The sequence below is a fragment of the Limanda limanda genome, chromosome 9 (assembly GCF_963576545.1).
Source record: "Limanda limanda chromosome 9, fLimLim1.1, whole genome shotgun sequence".
Taxonomy (NCBI): domain Eukaryota; kingdom Metazoa; phylum Chordata; class Actinopteri; order Pleuronectiformes; family Pleuronectidae; genus Limanda; species Limanda limanda.
This window is the reverse complement of record NC_083644.1, coordinates 6,664,223-6,679,565: the sequence shown is the minus strand read 5'-3', so window position 1 is coordinate 6,679,565 and position 15,343 is coordinate 6,664,223. Positions and strand designations below refer to the sequence as shown.

Here is a 15,343-nt window from a genome sequence, read left to right as displayed (position 1 = left end):
AGATGACATAATACAATTTCTCCGTCCACTGGAGCAAATATAATCATTTTCTGAAAAAATCCCTTTGCACTTTGCAGGCGTTTAGTGATCAGAGGAACTCCCGGCCTATCTGTCAGCACGGCCTGACATGAAATAGTGGTAAATATGCTTCTGATAAAATTCCAGCCTCCAGGTATGTGCCTGTTCTTGTCTGAAGTGCGTACCTGCTCCTGCACAACAGCAGCAGCCGACCGATGTTATCGAACATATTTACGAACAAATGACTCCTCTCTGCGCCGAGCAGCTGGGTCACGTCCGTCAAAGTTCAAGACGTCTGCCCGTCAGTCCTGCAACCGCAGCCTTCCCAGAAAATGTGTGTTTTGTAAAAATCGCCTCTCCTTGGAATTGTGTGAAAAACTATTCCAGCTTAGTTTTTGAAGCCTCTTTGTGTTGTTGATGTTGTGTTAACAGAGGCATAGACCTAATCTTCATTCATGAGAAAACATCTCAGTCTTAAGTTAGATTGTTGTCACACAAAAAAGCTCAGATAAATATTGCTTCATAAGATTCTCTAAATAAAATGTTACGGTTTAGATTTCACCGGTGGATCAGAACAATTGTGACTCATTAACCAAATTGAAAAGAGTCTTGCCAATAACTCACAAGTTCGTCACAGGAGCCGTTTATCACCGTGACACATTTACTGGAAGGTCAAGACCTCCTAATGGCCATTGAGTATTCAGGGATTTAGCCGCGCTGGCTGCCTACAGCTGCTACTTTCTGACTTACGACATTTTCACACAGTCGGGACGAAATGTCGCAGCTTGTATGGAAATGTAGCTGTGGCTGTTTTCTGGTGCTGTGTCAGGGGAGGGAGTTCATGTTCTCTCCTCTTTTACAAGATGCAGTCTGCAGCCATGGTAACATGTTCACTGTTACAGAACTAATATATGGATTATTAGCCAGTGATATTTACCAGATTCAGCATCTGTAATCAGGTAACATGTTAATTAACACTAGTCATTAGCTTTGCAGGAATATTGTCTCATTACCTGAAATATTGAAGCAGTGGGAATTTGGAGCCGGCGATGGTGCTACTTGAAAATCAGAGAAACTTTTATACTAGCGACTTTAAAAAAGGTCTCAACAATTTCATCCTCTACAGTTGTCAAAATATCTCTATAGCCCATCCACCTATTGTAAAGCTGTTTTACCAAAATTGGCTGCAATTCACCCAGAGGACAATCACAAGGTAGAAATAAATGAATTGATTGGAAGATAACTGATAAAAAAAAAGCCACATTTTTTCTTAATTGTAGCAAAGAAATCAGAAATTAAAAGATAAAAATAAATATCCATTCTGCTAATGCATGCTGATTGGTCACTTCAGGATTTACAATTGATTATTGACAGGCCACTCTTCTTCAATGGTGCAGAGAATCTAAGGAAAGTGAAAGAAGTCGTGGGACCCTCTGAAGATGAATGAGAATGTAAATCTGGCCCCTCCCCCTTAAATTGAACGCATAAAGAAAATTGGCAGAATTTTTGTAAACATCATAAAAGTTGCATTTTGTGGCCTCAGTGCCATTGGCTCCCATTCATTCAGGACTTTACCTCGTTAGCACTCCACCAACACAAGAGTGGAAGTTCTCCCTATATTAGAAAACTGATGAAATGTCAACATCATGTTAGCGATAGAGGAAAAAAATCTGAGAATCACCAAAGTCGGTGTGAATCATCATCTGTGGAGCCATGAATTTCTATATTCAAATTCAAATCAATACATCCAGAGGTTGTTGAGAGTTGGAATGGAATTATCTCGCTATCTCTGCATCAGCTGAGAAACCTGGTTCCACGTGAGTTCCTCATCTGACTTGTTGACCAACCTGCTGTCGGCCCTGGTTGTTGTCTGGAGGCAAACAGTTGCTTTTCACACAAGCAATCAGGCCCATCGCGTGAAACAGATGTTCTGCACAAGAGAAAAACCCGGAGACAAACAGGCTGCTGCTGTAACCTGACATTGGAGTTTTCACTTCAGGTTGGAGCCATGTTAATCAGCGAGTGTTGTTCGTGTGTTGAAATTGCATCTTTTGGAAGAAAGGGGGAGGGGGTCTAAGTTTCCACGCGGCCTCATGGTCCATAAACCACAGGTTAGTCTCTCTCGTCCCATATTGAGCTCTGAGAGGATTTTTTCCAAACGGTGGTCTGGCAGTAACATAATATTGTAATTTGCAGTAACATTGTGGTACAGGCCACTGATTGCAGCTGCATTTTTCCAAACGTTCCCCCCATGTTTGAAGTGGAAATTCCACTTCCATTGGTCTATACCACCCAAGAACATCTGTGGCATTTCATCAGATGTTCAGAAAATAAGTGCATCGGCCAGAATCATGACAAAAAATTCATATGGCAGCCAAACATCTTCAATTGCAGTTTATTTTTACACTCCCTTGCCTGCAAGGAGTTTCTAATTTAGTTACATCTGTTTATTTCATAAAAAGTCTCATCTCTGGCAGAATTTTTACACATTTCCTGTGTGAATGTTGATTTTTTTTGGGGTCTGTTCGTCATATTTGTAGGCCGGCCTGCACCAAACTAGCTTGTATACGCATGTTACATAAGCTGATTAGTTTTAATGGCTGGAGCCACAGAAATGCCAGCAAGACGGAATACCAGAATGTTCCCATGTTCCCTTATGGGCTAGGAAAATATTTTCCTTCTTAAACTAAGTGCACAAACCATTAAAATGCGCCTAGGGTGAGTTTAAGAGCTGAAAACCTACGAGAAGTTGATGTTGTAGAGATAAATGCTTTTAGCAAGACGGTGAAAGTTGTTTCTAAAGTAAGAATCTTGAGCATAATGTGAATAAATTATATTTCTTTTAAAGAATGAATAGGAATCTATGTATTTCAAGGTATTTTACAATTAATAAGCTTATCAGATTGGTAATTTTCTTAAAAACTATAAATAAGTGAGTTTATTATCATCCACAGAGTGGTTCAGTTTTGATTCAGGCAGTATAATCATTAAGATAAAGTTGTAAAACAAAACAAAATCCTCCTTATTGCATAACGACAGCGTTAGGAGAAATGGACGTTAAGAAATGATGGAGAACAGTAGAGACGAGCAGTCTGACGTCCTGTCTGGATGGACATATCAGAGGTTGTTGATAAGGATACAGAGGAGACACAAAGACTGTGCGTGTGAATTCTGTTATCTTGACCCTTGTTCTGTGCTTTTCTCTAATCAGGCTGAGGTGGGTACAGTGAGTTGTGTAAGTCTGCTTACACTCGCACACACACACACACACACACACACACACACACACACACACACACACACACACACACACACACATCCTGTAGTAACTACAGTGTAGTAGTAAGTTGCAGCATCATTCAAAAGCCAGGAATGAATTAGTTATAAGTAGTCTGCTCTGACTGAACTTCTCTGAGTCACTGTGTGTTTGCTTCACAGGTTGTTGAGACCTGGTGTGAACATCAATCCTGAGTTGATCCAATCTGAAGTGGACATCTCTAAGTTCACATGTGAACTCACGCAAGACACATTGAGGACGTGTTTGAGATCGGACCCTTTCAGAGGTGGTCCGGGATGCGTGTGGCCTCAGTCTATTTGCTGCGTGAGCCTGAATGTGTCCGGGGCCACGTACTCTGACTTACAGTTTCATAATGATATGAAAATATTTTTATACCTCTCCGTGTTTCCCATACTATGATTAATTCGTAGCCACTTCGTCAATATTAACCCTGACGGCCTTGTGTTGACTTTCTGTTTTGTTCAAATAGGTAAACACCAGGTTAATACCAGGTCTGCACAGCTGCTTTATTCCCGCTGCCACAGCAAACAAAGGCCATGTTTGGTTTTAATTTTGCTCTGAACCTTCATTCAACAGCCACAGATGTTTGAGCCGACGTGAGCAAACAGGATATTTAGGTTAACATCCCGCTCGGGTTTATCTCTAAGGAGATAAGAACTTATCTGGTCGATGTTTACATGCACAAAATCAAACATTAAATTCAGATATTGACTTATAGTATAGTAAGGATATTATATGGTGTTTTTATAATATTATATAAGTTTAATATAATTCTCCCTAGTGCACTTGAAATACCTTTTGTTTGACATGGAGCTCAGCAGCTCCTTTAAAACTCACAAATTAAGAGACTATATTTAGTACCCGACTGTTTTTCGTATTTGAAGATGGATGACATGACGGCTCCCAAAAGTGAAGCCAAAGTGTCTTGCTTACCCCCTTGTGGCTGGCTGCAGTAAAGCTCATAATCCTCACTTCCTCCATGTTAGTGGATGGGACATAGATTATAGTAAAACATCTTGATACAGTAAAAAGGTTCTGGTAAAACGTAATGAAATGTCATGCTGAGAATGACGCACTGTTGGTCAGGCATGTGTATCAGCGGAACGAAAGATCATCTCTGTCCCCGGCTCCAAATGACATCATTGGCACAAGATGGCAGCGTTCCCAATCAGAATATTTTGGCTTCTTTTTGGACAGTGGGAGGAAGTGGAAACGTGTCATCTGTCTTTATAAACAATCTATGTTCCTGCAGAAATTGAATTCTTCCTTTAATTACACTGTTTTGTGTTAATAGACAGTTTAAATTAACTTGAACTGTTTTGCTGAAAGGTTTTAGCAGGGGCGGCTCCTGGCATAGGCGAAGTAGGCGGTTGCCTAGGGCGCAAAATGCCGAGAGGGCGGCACAAGGGACTGATTTATCATGACGTGACACATGCAATATAAACCAACACATTCACATCACAACATCATCTTCTAAAACCGGGGACGCACCGGAGATAGAAGCGCAGCGAGGCGCCACGAAAGCTGTCCGCTTCCTTTCCGCGCCCATGTTAAATAATTGGGCTGTTCGCACCGGCAGCGCCGCGGCCGTCTCGCGATCTGCAGCGAGGGTTCCGGGGTCTGTTCTATTTTTTTCGCTCGCAGCGAGCAAATCGGGCCGGAAAACACACTGAAAATTGATATATTTCAAACGATCTATCATGTCATTACAGATATGATGTCGGAAATGGCAACAGAGTTGTAAGTGCTGTTGTGGCGATCTCAGGGTATTCTGGCGTGACTTTAATCCAGGACACCAGCAGAGTTGTTTTCTCAAAAATACTTTTAAGGCCGCCGTCATTTGCGATCTCCAGCAGCTGATCTCTTTCTTAACCAGACATGCTGGATTCACCTGGTTTGTTGACAAATGGGTCCGACAAATACCGTGCTGGTTTGTGTTCAGCGAAAAAGTGACGTGACCGAGACAAGCCTCTTGACATGCATAAAGCATGAGTCATAACGCAGAGGATCCGGTAATTTTTCAAAATAAAACGGTTTTATTTTGAAAAATTACCGGATAATAGATAAAACAGAAAACACGTAAAATGTTTATTCTTTCTGTGCGGCCCGGTACCAAATGACCCACACATGGGCCTGTTGCCCTGTTGATTACAATAAATAGGTCTAAAAAATATGTTTATTGTGTTTGACTGTTCAGTACTGTTCATATTCATCATTACATTTAAAAAGCAGACATAAAGACGTGTTAGACTGTGGTAAGAGTTGAAGATGAGTCAAAAAAGGATTAAATTATCAGGTGCACGATTCAGAAAGCACAGCAAAGTAGGGGAGGAGAAGAAAGAACAATATAGAGGTAGAATCACCCCAATTGCGGACATCATTAATGTTTATTTTTGTCGACATGACATGATATGCTGTCACTATAGCTGAGTTCAGACTTTTTATATTTTTATTATATATTTTTATTATTTTTTATAGCTTAGAATTTTGTCTGCCTGTGTGTGCATCTGTTTACAGTCCAAAAGTTCTTGGGGATGCACGACAATTTGCGTGTGTATGTGGGGGGGGGGGCGCCATTCTGAAATCCCGCCTAGGGCGCCAACATTGCCAGGGCCGGCCCTGGGTTTTAGTGTCGGAATGGCTTTTAAACTCTGGTGAGAACTAACTTCTCGGGATAAACTATGTTTTCCCCTGTATGAAAATGACTAAGAAATTATAATATTAAGTGTTTCTTTTAAGTTAAACTAACTCTAACATCTTTAACATGACACTGGTGTGGATATAAATGCAGTGGTGCCCTTTGAGGTTTTTGGTTTTTCTCGGTCAGTAGTAAAATATGAGTGAATGGCTATGACAATGATGTGACAGGGGAACGTAAAGCTCCAGGCTCTTGGCAACGCTGCGCTGACAGGGATCATCCAGACTAATTTATACCCTGAGAAAGGCTTGTGTGCAAGGACATAAATTTAGTTGCGGTGCGTTGAAAAAAAAAGAGGGAAGGCCCATAAACCGTCTGTGACCGAGAGTCAGAGACACAGAGAGAGGGAACAATGGGCAGCCATCAGGAGGAGAGCCCCAACAGCTGCAAAGCCCCATATCACAACACACCCTCACGTGCACACACATATACAATCTCTCTCTCTCTCCTGGTCACACACACGCACACACAATCAGTTCTCTTTCTCATGCACTCTCCATCCAGGTCTTCTGAATGGGGGCCAGCTAAGCAGATGTTCTGCCCACTGCCTGCACAAAGGGCACAAGTGACTGGTGGAGGAAAGAGAAGGAAGAGAAAGTAAAGAGGGGACAACGTTCCTCATTTCCCCTTGAGTCAGCATCACAGCAGCTCCTGAGTTTATATTCATTTAAATCACTGGTTAATGATTAGATGTATTTCTTATTTTTTTCATATATTTATATTTCTATCTTGTACCGACACAAGAGACCTGATGAGTGAAGAAAAATGATGATTTAATATAACAAAATTCATCATTTATGTGCTAACAAATCTGAAATAAAGTAGCTGGCTTAAGTTTTTCCCTTGAGTCAGCATCACAGCAACTCCTGAGTTTATATTCATTTAAATCACTGGTTAATAATTAGATGTATTTCTTATTTTATTCATATATTTGTATTTCTATCTTGTACCGACACAAGAGACCTGATGAGTGAAGTAAAATGATGATTTAATATAACAAAATTTATAATTTTTGTGCTTACAAATCTGAAATAAGGTAGCTCGCTCCAAACTTAAGCCAGCTACTTTATTTCAGATTTGTAAGCACCAAAATTATGATTTAATATTATAAACCTTGAGTCATATTTGCCTCAGCAGTCCAGAGAATAAAATAAAATATACTGAGTTACATTCCACTGCAATCTTACAGCCCAGGTTTCTATTTCCACACACACAACAATCCATCACGTGCGTAACCCTGAGGTTCTCTGAGGTATCACGAGACAGGATCTCCTCGTCAGGCATGTGAAACATCTCCAGTATGAAAATTGCACTGATTTATTGTTGTTAGTCCAAAGAAAGAGAAATCGCTGCTGCCCTGCGGATAGTGTGTTGAACGACTGCAGCGCTTCTTCCCCAACCCGCAGGTCTGTGTCCATCCCGATGTATCATACATCTTTTTCCCCGACACTCGCACCCCCCTCTCCCCCCCTCTCAATTTTTCCCTCTTTCGCACACAAAACGCTCACTATTCAGCCTGCAGGTTTTGACCTGTAAATAACTGCCCAGACAGGGTCTAGTCAGTCAGTCGCGGAGGCAGGCCGAGGCGTCAGGGCCTACACGGCTCCTGCAGAGCAATAACAGATGCTTATCATGTTTTACTGAGGGGAGTGGAGGTGGAGGTGGGTGGTGCTGGTGAGGGGGGGGTGAATGTGGCACATTGGGGCCCTGTGGATGAATGGCCCTGACAATAAATGCCCTCAATCATGGGTAGACTTTAGAAAACACAGACACAGTTATGCCAGAAGTGTTTTAATAGATTCAGATTAAGTTTGAGTGGGTGTGTGTTCTCTTGTTCAGCTATCTTTGTGAGGACCAGTTTGAGCCTACAACCTACGGAGTGAGGACATTTGGGGAAAGAAAGGACATTTTGCCTGGTCCTCATTTTGTGACCCACCTTTAATAGACTGGTTGGTGGTTAAGACTTTTAGGGTTAGGGTAAGATTTAGGTTCAGGTTAGATTTAGGGTTAGGGTTTGGGTGGGGGGCTAGGGAAAGCATTTGCCAATTAGGGTCCTCACTAAGATAGAAGTACAAACATGCATGTGTGTGTGTGTGTGGTGCAGGTATTACTCATATTGTAGGGACCTATGACTTATCTTCCTTATGGGGACAAAAAGGAATCATGTAATCATGACATTTTAAGGTAAAGAAATATGACTTATGAGTTAGGGTTAAGGAAAGTATTAACTATAGTTAAGGTAGAAATAGGTGTGTGTGTGTGTGTGTGTGTGTGTGTGTGTGTGTGTGTGTGTGTGTGTGTGTATATGTTTTTGTTGCCTCTTTAGAACCTTTTCCATCATGAACACTGACCTTGTCAGGATCTGTTGACCTCATGAGGATCACAACCCGGTCATGATGAGGCAAATCATCATTTCTGAGGTCCTGGTTAAGGTCAGGGGTAAGATGTGGATTGTGGTTAGGTTGAGGTCAGAGTGAAAGATAATTTGGTCAGTGTCAAAGTCAGAGATAAGTGTGTTTGTGTGTGGGTGTGTGTGTGTGTGTGTGGGTGTGTGTGTGGTGCAGGTAGTACTCATATTGTGGTGACCTAAATCTGTGTATTTCTTAATGGGACAAAAAGCAAGTCCCTATAATGTAAATCATAACATTTTAAGGTGAAGACATGTTTAAAGGTTAAGGTTAATGTTAGGTTAAGGGTTCGGCAAGTAGCAACTGAGTTAGGTGGGATAAGGTTTTGCTATCCACAATAACTGGAAGGCAATTCAAAGTCCTGATAAGGAAAGCTGCACAAACCTGTGTGTTTGTGTGTTTTTTTGTTGCCTCTTCCACATAAGGATCACAACCCATTCATCATGAGGCAAATCATAATTTCTGATGTCCTGGTTAAGGTCAGGGGTAAGATGTGGATTGTGGTTAGGTTGAGGTCAGAGTTAGACATAAATTGGTCAGTGTCAAAGTCAGAGATAAGTGTGTGTGTGTGTGTGTGTGTGTGTGTGTGTGTGTGTGTGTGTGTGTGTGTGTGTGTGTGTGTGTGTGTGTGTGTGTGTGTGTGTGTGTGTGTGTGCGGTACAGGTATTACTCATATTGTGATGACCTAAATCTGTGTATTTCCTATTGGGGCAAAAAGCAAGTCCCTATAATGTAAATCATAACATTTTAAGGTGAAGACAGGTTTTAGGGGTTAATGTTAGGTTAAGGGTTCGGTAAGTAGCAACTAGGTGGGATAAGATTTTGCTCTCCACAATAACTGGAAGGCAATACAAAGTCCTAATAAGGAAAGCTGCACAAACCTGTGTGTGTGTGTGCGTGTGTGTGCGTGTGTGTGTGTGTGTGTGCACTCATACACCCACTGCAGCTTTTCAGCAGCTCATCCTCTTGCACATTCCTTGCAGAGGCAACAGCAAACAAATGGCTTAAGGTTCAAGTGAAGTATGTTTCATTCCCTCTCGGGCCCACGGGTTGAGCTGCGAGCCGGGACAGGGGTCAGACGCCGGGTCACAGAGGTGAGGATTCCTCAAGATACACTTCAGATAAAAGTGTCACCCCAATAATTGGCAGCGATCCATCACGACGGAGGCTTTCGGGTCGGCGCATAAAAAATAGCATTCGTGTTTGTGTAGTAATGAAGATGAACCTAAAAGTCAAATCCCTCCTGACTTACAGGATTCTGCTCATTTGTTAAAGAGGTAACAAACCAGTCTGAGCTGAGAGGTTATCGCCGTCCTCATCCTTGTTTCTCGCCTCCTTTCTCTGGTTCCTGCAGAGGGTCAAGCACGTTTTCCCCCCTGAGAGCAGAGTTGTTTTCCAGCCGCTGTTTGGTGAATGGCTTCGAAGACACTAGTGAAGGTGATGATTTGAAGTCTGAGCTCAGTGCTCTACGACTGAATTTAATCCACATTTCAGGGACAAATGTGTGTTGAATTTCAATGGAGGAGCCGGAGCTATCACGTTAAATCACCTCAAGATTCAAGATTCAAAACTGAACACTCTTATCCTGGGTGTAAGACTCTATTATATTACATACTTCCATATCATACTACATAGATGTGCTCCTTTACTTTACATAGACTCGACTTTTGGCTCCTCTACAATTATTACCTGCTTACGCATCAATGGATCAATATAATAAAGCTTTATGTACAAAGTCGATTGGAATTGGACTTGGTGAATATCTTATTAATTTAAACAAGAGTTACATTCATCTTTAATAATGATGATTAACACATCTTGGCAAGTTCCTCTTATTTATATCTTATTGTATAAGTGTAAAGTCGAGCTGTGAATATTCAGTTGATTAGTTGATCCTCAGGAGGTTAATCTGCAATTAATTCAAGTAGTAAACACATTTGTGAGGCTTCACATTTCCCCTGGTTCCATATTCTCATTTATATTTGGTGACTTTCTTATGTGATGGTAAACTGTCTGGGTTTTGGGACTATTGCACAAAACAAACTATTTAATAAAACCACTTTATGGAATATTTATGATAATGATTCTATTCTGTACTTTCAAAACACATGAACTGATTTACAGCTGCAGCTTTAGATCATTTCATATTCAACTCGGTTTAAAGTTTGTGTTGAAGAAGCTCTCGTGCAATTTTCTGCAAATAAGAAAACATGTGCAGGGTTGCTGAACTCTGATCCAGGGAAATATTCCAAATGTTTTAGCTGCAATTATGAGGGGAAGGAGAGGTGAGGCGCTAGAGAGGAAGAAGAGAGGGAGGGCAAGTGTGTGTGTGTGTGTGTGGAGCAGAGAGAGGGAGGGAGAGAAAGAGAGGGAGAGAGAGGGGAGGGAGGGAGGGAGGAAAAGTGCGTGTGTTTGTGCAGCAGGGAGATAGATGGGGGGGGGGGCGCTGGAGCAGGGGGAGAGTTAGTACAGTTGAGCAGGGGGAAAGAGAGAGAGAGAGAGAGGTAGTGTAAAGAGAGAGAGAGAGAGAGAGAGAGAGAGGTAGTGTAAAGAGAGAGAGAGAGAGAGAGAGGTAGTGTAAAGAGAGAGAGAGAGAGAGAGAGAGAGAGAGAGAGAGAGAGAGGTAGTGTAAAGAGAGAGAGACAGAGACAGAGAGAGAGAGGTAGTGTAAAGAGAGAGAGAGGTGGTGCAGTCGTGCAAAGAGAGAGAGAGAGAGAGAGTGAGAGAGAGAGAGGGATAGGGAGAGAGCGAGAGAGAGAGAAAGAGAGAGAGGGAGGGAGAGAGGTGGTGCAAAGAGAGAGAGAGAGAGAGAAAGAGAGAGAGAGAGAGGGAGGGATAGGGGGGAGGGAGAGAGAGAGAGAGGTGCTGCAAAGAGAGAGAGAGAGAGGGAGGGAGGGATAGGGGGAGAGAGAGAGATAGGTGCTGCAAAGAGAGAGAGAGAGAGAGAGAGAGAGAAGAGGTAGAACCGAGGCGACCGAGCGGAGGTGACAGAGGAGCATGGAGAGGAGGAGCGCGTCCGCCCGGCGAGCTTTGACGGCGGCGAACGCGCAGATCCCACCCGGTGTTTCCTCTCTGGAGCCCGAGAGCTGAACGGACCCGGGAGGACCTGGACCGGGGCTGGACGCGGAGGAACGCGGAGGAATGGCTGATCCTCTGCGGAGGACTCTACTAGCGAAACTCCGGGGGAAGAAACCCAAGCGAGGGGCGACGCTCGGCGGCGGAGGAGGAGGACTCGGATCTGCTGCGGCGGACGGAAGCCGAGAAGGTAAAGAAAAAGTTTTGCTCCGGGGAAGCTCACTTGAGGCTCCGGTTGTGTGGCTCCCCGCGGAGAGAATGAGCGAGTACGATAATTGTGTTGCCGGGCCCACGGGGCTCCCGGGCCGGGTTGAGGGGCTCCGGGAGAGAGAGGGTGGTCCCCCGGAGCAGAGCAGCGGGGGCAGGGGTCGGGTGGACGAGCAGCTCCCGGGGCTCGGGGGTGATGTGTCCGGGGAGGCGGACGGCAGCCACCGGGGGCTGGGACCGGGGCTCCAGAGGACCCGCTTCGTGTCGGTGCCTCGGCAGCGCAGCGCCGGGGACTCCATCGGGTTCGGGGACAATTCAAACCGGGTTACGAGGCGGGTTGAGCCGCGGACCGGGGCCGGGGAAGCTGCTCCAGAGAGCCGGGTACCTTGCGGTGCTGGGGCCGGGTCGGAGCCCGGGGACGGAGCCGGGTCCCGGCACATGGCCCCGGCTGCAGCGGCCCTGGTGGGACACAACGCGAACCGCAGCTCCCACAACAACCCGGCTCCGGAGCTCATGGATCCGAGCTGCGTGACAAGGAACACGGAGGAAAACATTTTAATCAGAAATATCGAGAGCTACGACCCGGAGTTCGCAGGGGACGTCCGGGGGCCCGTGGGGGGGCCGCTGAGCCCCACGTTCTTCCCCACAGAGCTAGAGATCTGCGACCTCCACAGGGCTTCTCCACCGGCCTCCCTCCGGTTCCCCGGGGACAGCGAGGACGAGGATTACTACGACAATGAAATTCTACCTTTTTATGAAACCATCAGAGTGAACAGTGATCGATGCGAGGCTGCAGACCTGCACCCCCCATCGGGTCGGGACCGAGGAGGCAGTGCCCAGGAGACAGACAGGCTGAGGAACCAGCTGCAGGAGGCCTACTACCTCCTCATCAACGCTATGAACGACATCAACCTGGACGTGCAGCAGGTCGGTGGTGGATCCACGGAGCAGCAGGCCACCTCCTCCTGCAGCTCCCACTCCAGAGACAGTCTGTGCTCCAGGCTGTCGGCCAAGAACATGGACAGTGACTCCTGGTCCTCGGGAGGAGACCACAGCCCCCAGCAGGGGTCTGACACCGACTCGGTCCTGCTGTGCATCAGTGGGAACCCCGAGTCGGGCCTCAGGAGCCGGCTGAGCAGTAAGAGCATGGAGAACCTGACCCACAGCGAGATGAGACCCACGTTACAGCGCTCGGCGAGTGTCGGGGCCATCAGGTACCCGGGTGGCGTCTCGGTATGTGTCAGGGCTCCTGGGACACAGAACCCAGGTGCGTGCTCTGATAAAGAGGCCTCAGAAGCTAGAGAGGGAGTCGGAGACGTGGGCGAGCTGTCGGACGGCAACGCCATCAGCAGCGATGACCTCCTGCAAGAGGCCGGTGGCAGCGGCTCGGTCAACAGCCTCACGGGATCCTCGGACAGCAACGGCGAGGCTTCCACACATCAGAGTCCCAGCAAGCAGGAGCCGAGTGGAGCCGGCGCCCAGGGGCCCAACGCTCCCAACAACAAGGGTCACGGGGTCACCGTCAACAAGATGCAGGAGTGGATGCACAAAGGCCGCCTGCTGTCTTCAGAGATGAAGCAGCGGATAGAGGGCTCGTCTCTGCCTCGGGGTGGAGGCCAGAGCCAGGAGCGGCCCTGTGCCCAGGCTCACCCTGGTGGGTCCAAACCTGGGGTCCAGACAGCAGGCCGAGAGGTCAAGTCTGGAAAGGTCAAATCCCCGACGGTGAAGTCACCTCAGCAGCAGCATCATCATCATCATCATCATCAGCAGCAGCAGCCAGGTAGGAAGGCTACACGGAGTCGCCTCAGCTCCCGTGGATCCTCTCAGATCAGAGACCTCTCACCCTCCTTCCTCACGTCTGATTGTTATCATCCTCCTCCATCATAGTAAACTCCGTCTGGTGGTGGTCCACACTGCACTCCTCCTCCTCCTCCTCTTCTTCTGGATGCAAAGCAAAGGGACGGGACCCCTCAGATCTCTTTGCTTTCCTTTTTTACGACTCTCTAACCGGTGGCGGGTTCTGTCCTCTTTACTAATTTAGGTGCATTTTTAACACTGATTTAATCACATCATCACGTTGTAGGTGAGATCACTCACAGAATAGATCAGTAACAACTAACTCACTCTCCTCTTATAGCTGCGGCGGTGGTTTTGGTGGTGGTGGTGGTGGGTTTGTGTGTATATGTATATGTTTGAATATGTTCAAAATGATAAATGATTGTCTAACCATGCTTTTATATTCTGCCTGTGATGAGGTTTTGAGTATATGAAAACATCTGTGTCCTGAAACCATGTCAGTTTTCTCAATTCAGCTTTAATTTGCAATGGATGGGATGTAAATTAGGCTTTAATACATTTCCCCTGGTATTTAACAGCAGTTCAGTGACATCACCCAGTTCCCGAAATTTGTTGCTGTTAAACTTTCCATTTTTCTCCGCTTGTTAATCCCGGGGACTGTTTGACATTTGAACTCGACACCAAAAACAAACAAACCCCTCGCTCCAGTGCTCCTTCAGAAGCTCCGCCCCTCAAATTCATGCATCGCCACGGCAATGACACGCCGGGGGACTACAGAGCGTGAAAGCGAATATTCAGTTTCTTCAGTAGCTGAAGGGAAACGGACCTTGTATAGTTAATTTTTTCTACAAAACAAAAGCTAGGACCCTTAGTGTGCAGCTAAGCTAACGAGTAAGGCAACATTAGTATTGCATAGTATTTAAAATCATGCATTAGTCCAAATTAATCCACTTTGTTAGCAAACGTGTATTTTTAGATCTTATTGACCAACAAACCCTGCTTCATAGAGTCGCTGCTTCATCGGTCAAACATGTAGAGAGGACGTGACAGTTTCCGAGAGCGAGCAGCTGCAGTCAGACCAACAACATATCTGGGCAAAGCTAGAAAGAAAGTTCGGTATTAAACGGATGGAAACTGAGCAAATGGCTTTGATAAACAATAGCAACCGGGGCTTTGTGAAACAGAAGCAGAGCAAACCTACGCATTGGGCTTCGTGTCTCCTCCTCAGTCGTCTTACGTCACCGTCAGGCTGTGTCTGGTAGATGCTCCTTCCTCATTCCGGCCTTAGTGTAGCCTCCATCTCTCGCTCCTCATCTCCACCTCTCCCTCATCCGCCCTTCTCCTCGTCTTCTACCTGTCGTTCTCTGCAAGAGCCGGAACAATTTCTGTTCTGAGAGGCCTGAGCCACTTTGGTTATTTCCTCTTTGCAGAGCTGAGAAGGTTTATAGATATTAACTTGGCATAAAGGTGTACCCGATTAGAATCGCTCACTCAATTCATCAATTATTTTGCCACAAAGGTTAAAACCAACTCCTCATCCTTGACCTCGGACACTTTAATTGACCAAGAGTCTTGGCACAAGGTCTATTTAGCCACTTTTAAAAGCGTTTGCAGGAATTAATGCTCAGGTCAATAGATGGATAAGAACCTTATTGATCCCGAGGGAAATTTGGTAAACTTTGCAGCCACCTTGCCACGATGCCGAGCTCTATTACTCTAGTTTCACACTGCTTATTTATTTAGTGACCATTTCATTGATTTTTACAGAATGATTTACACTCTGAGTCAATGCTGACCTGAGCTGACTGCAAACAAGGCAGGATCTGAAAAGTGCCTCTGGAA

General features: G+C 45.4%; 1 protein-coding gene across 1 annotated transcript in view; it reads left to right on the top strand.

Moving 5' to 3' along the window:
* Positions 1-11,427: 11,427 nt before the first annotated feature.
* syde2 (synapse defective 1, Rho GTPase, homolog 2 (C. elegans)) overlaps positions 11,428-15,343 on the top strand; it is a 53,806-nt gene continuing 49,890 nt past the window's right edge. The window contains exon 1 of the mRNA XM_061078170.1: positions 11,428-13,484. Coding sequence (XP_060934153.1) covers positions 11,564-13,484 — 1,921 coding nt within the window. The 5' untranslated portion in view covers positions 11,428-11,563. The remainder of the gene's footprint in view (positions 13,485-15,343) is intronic.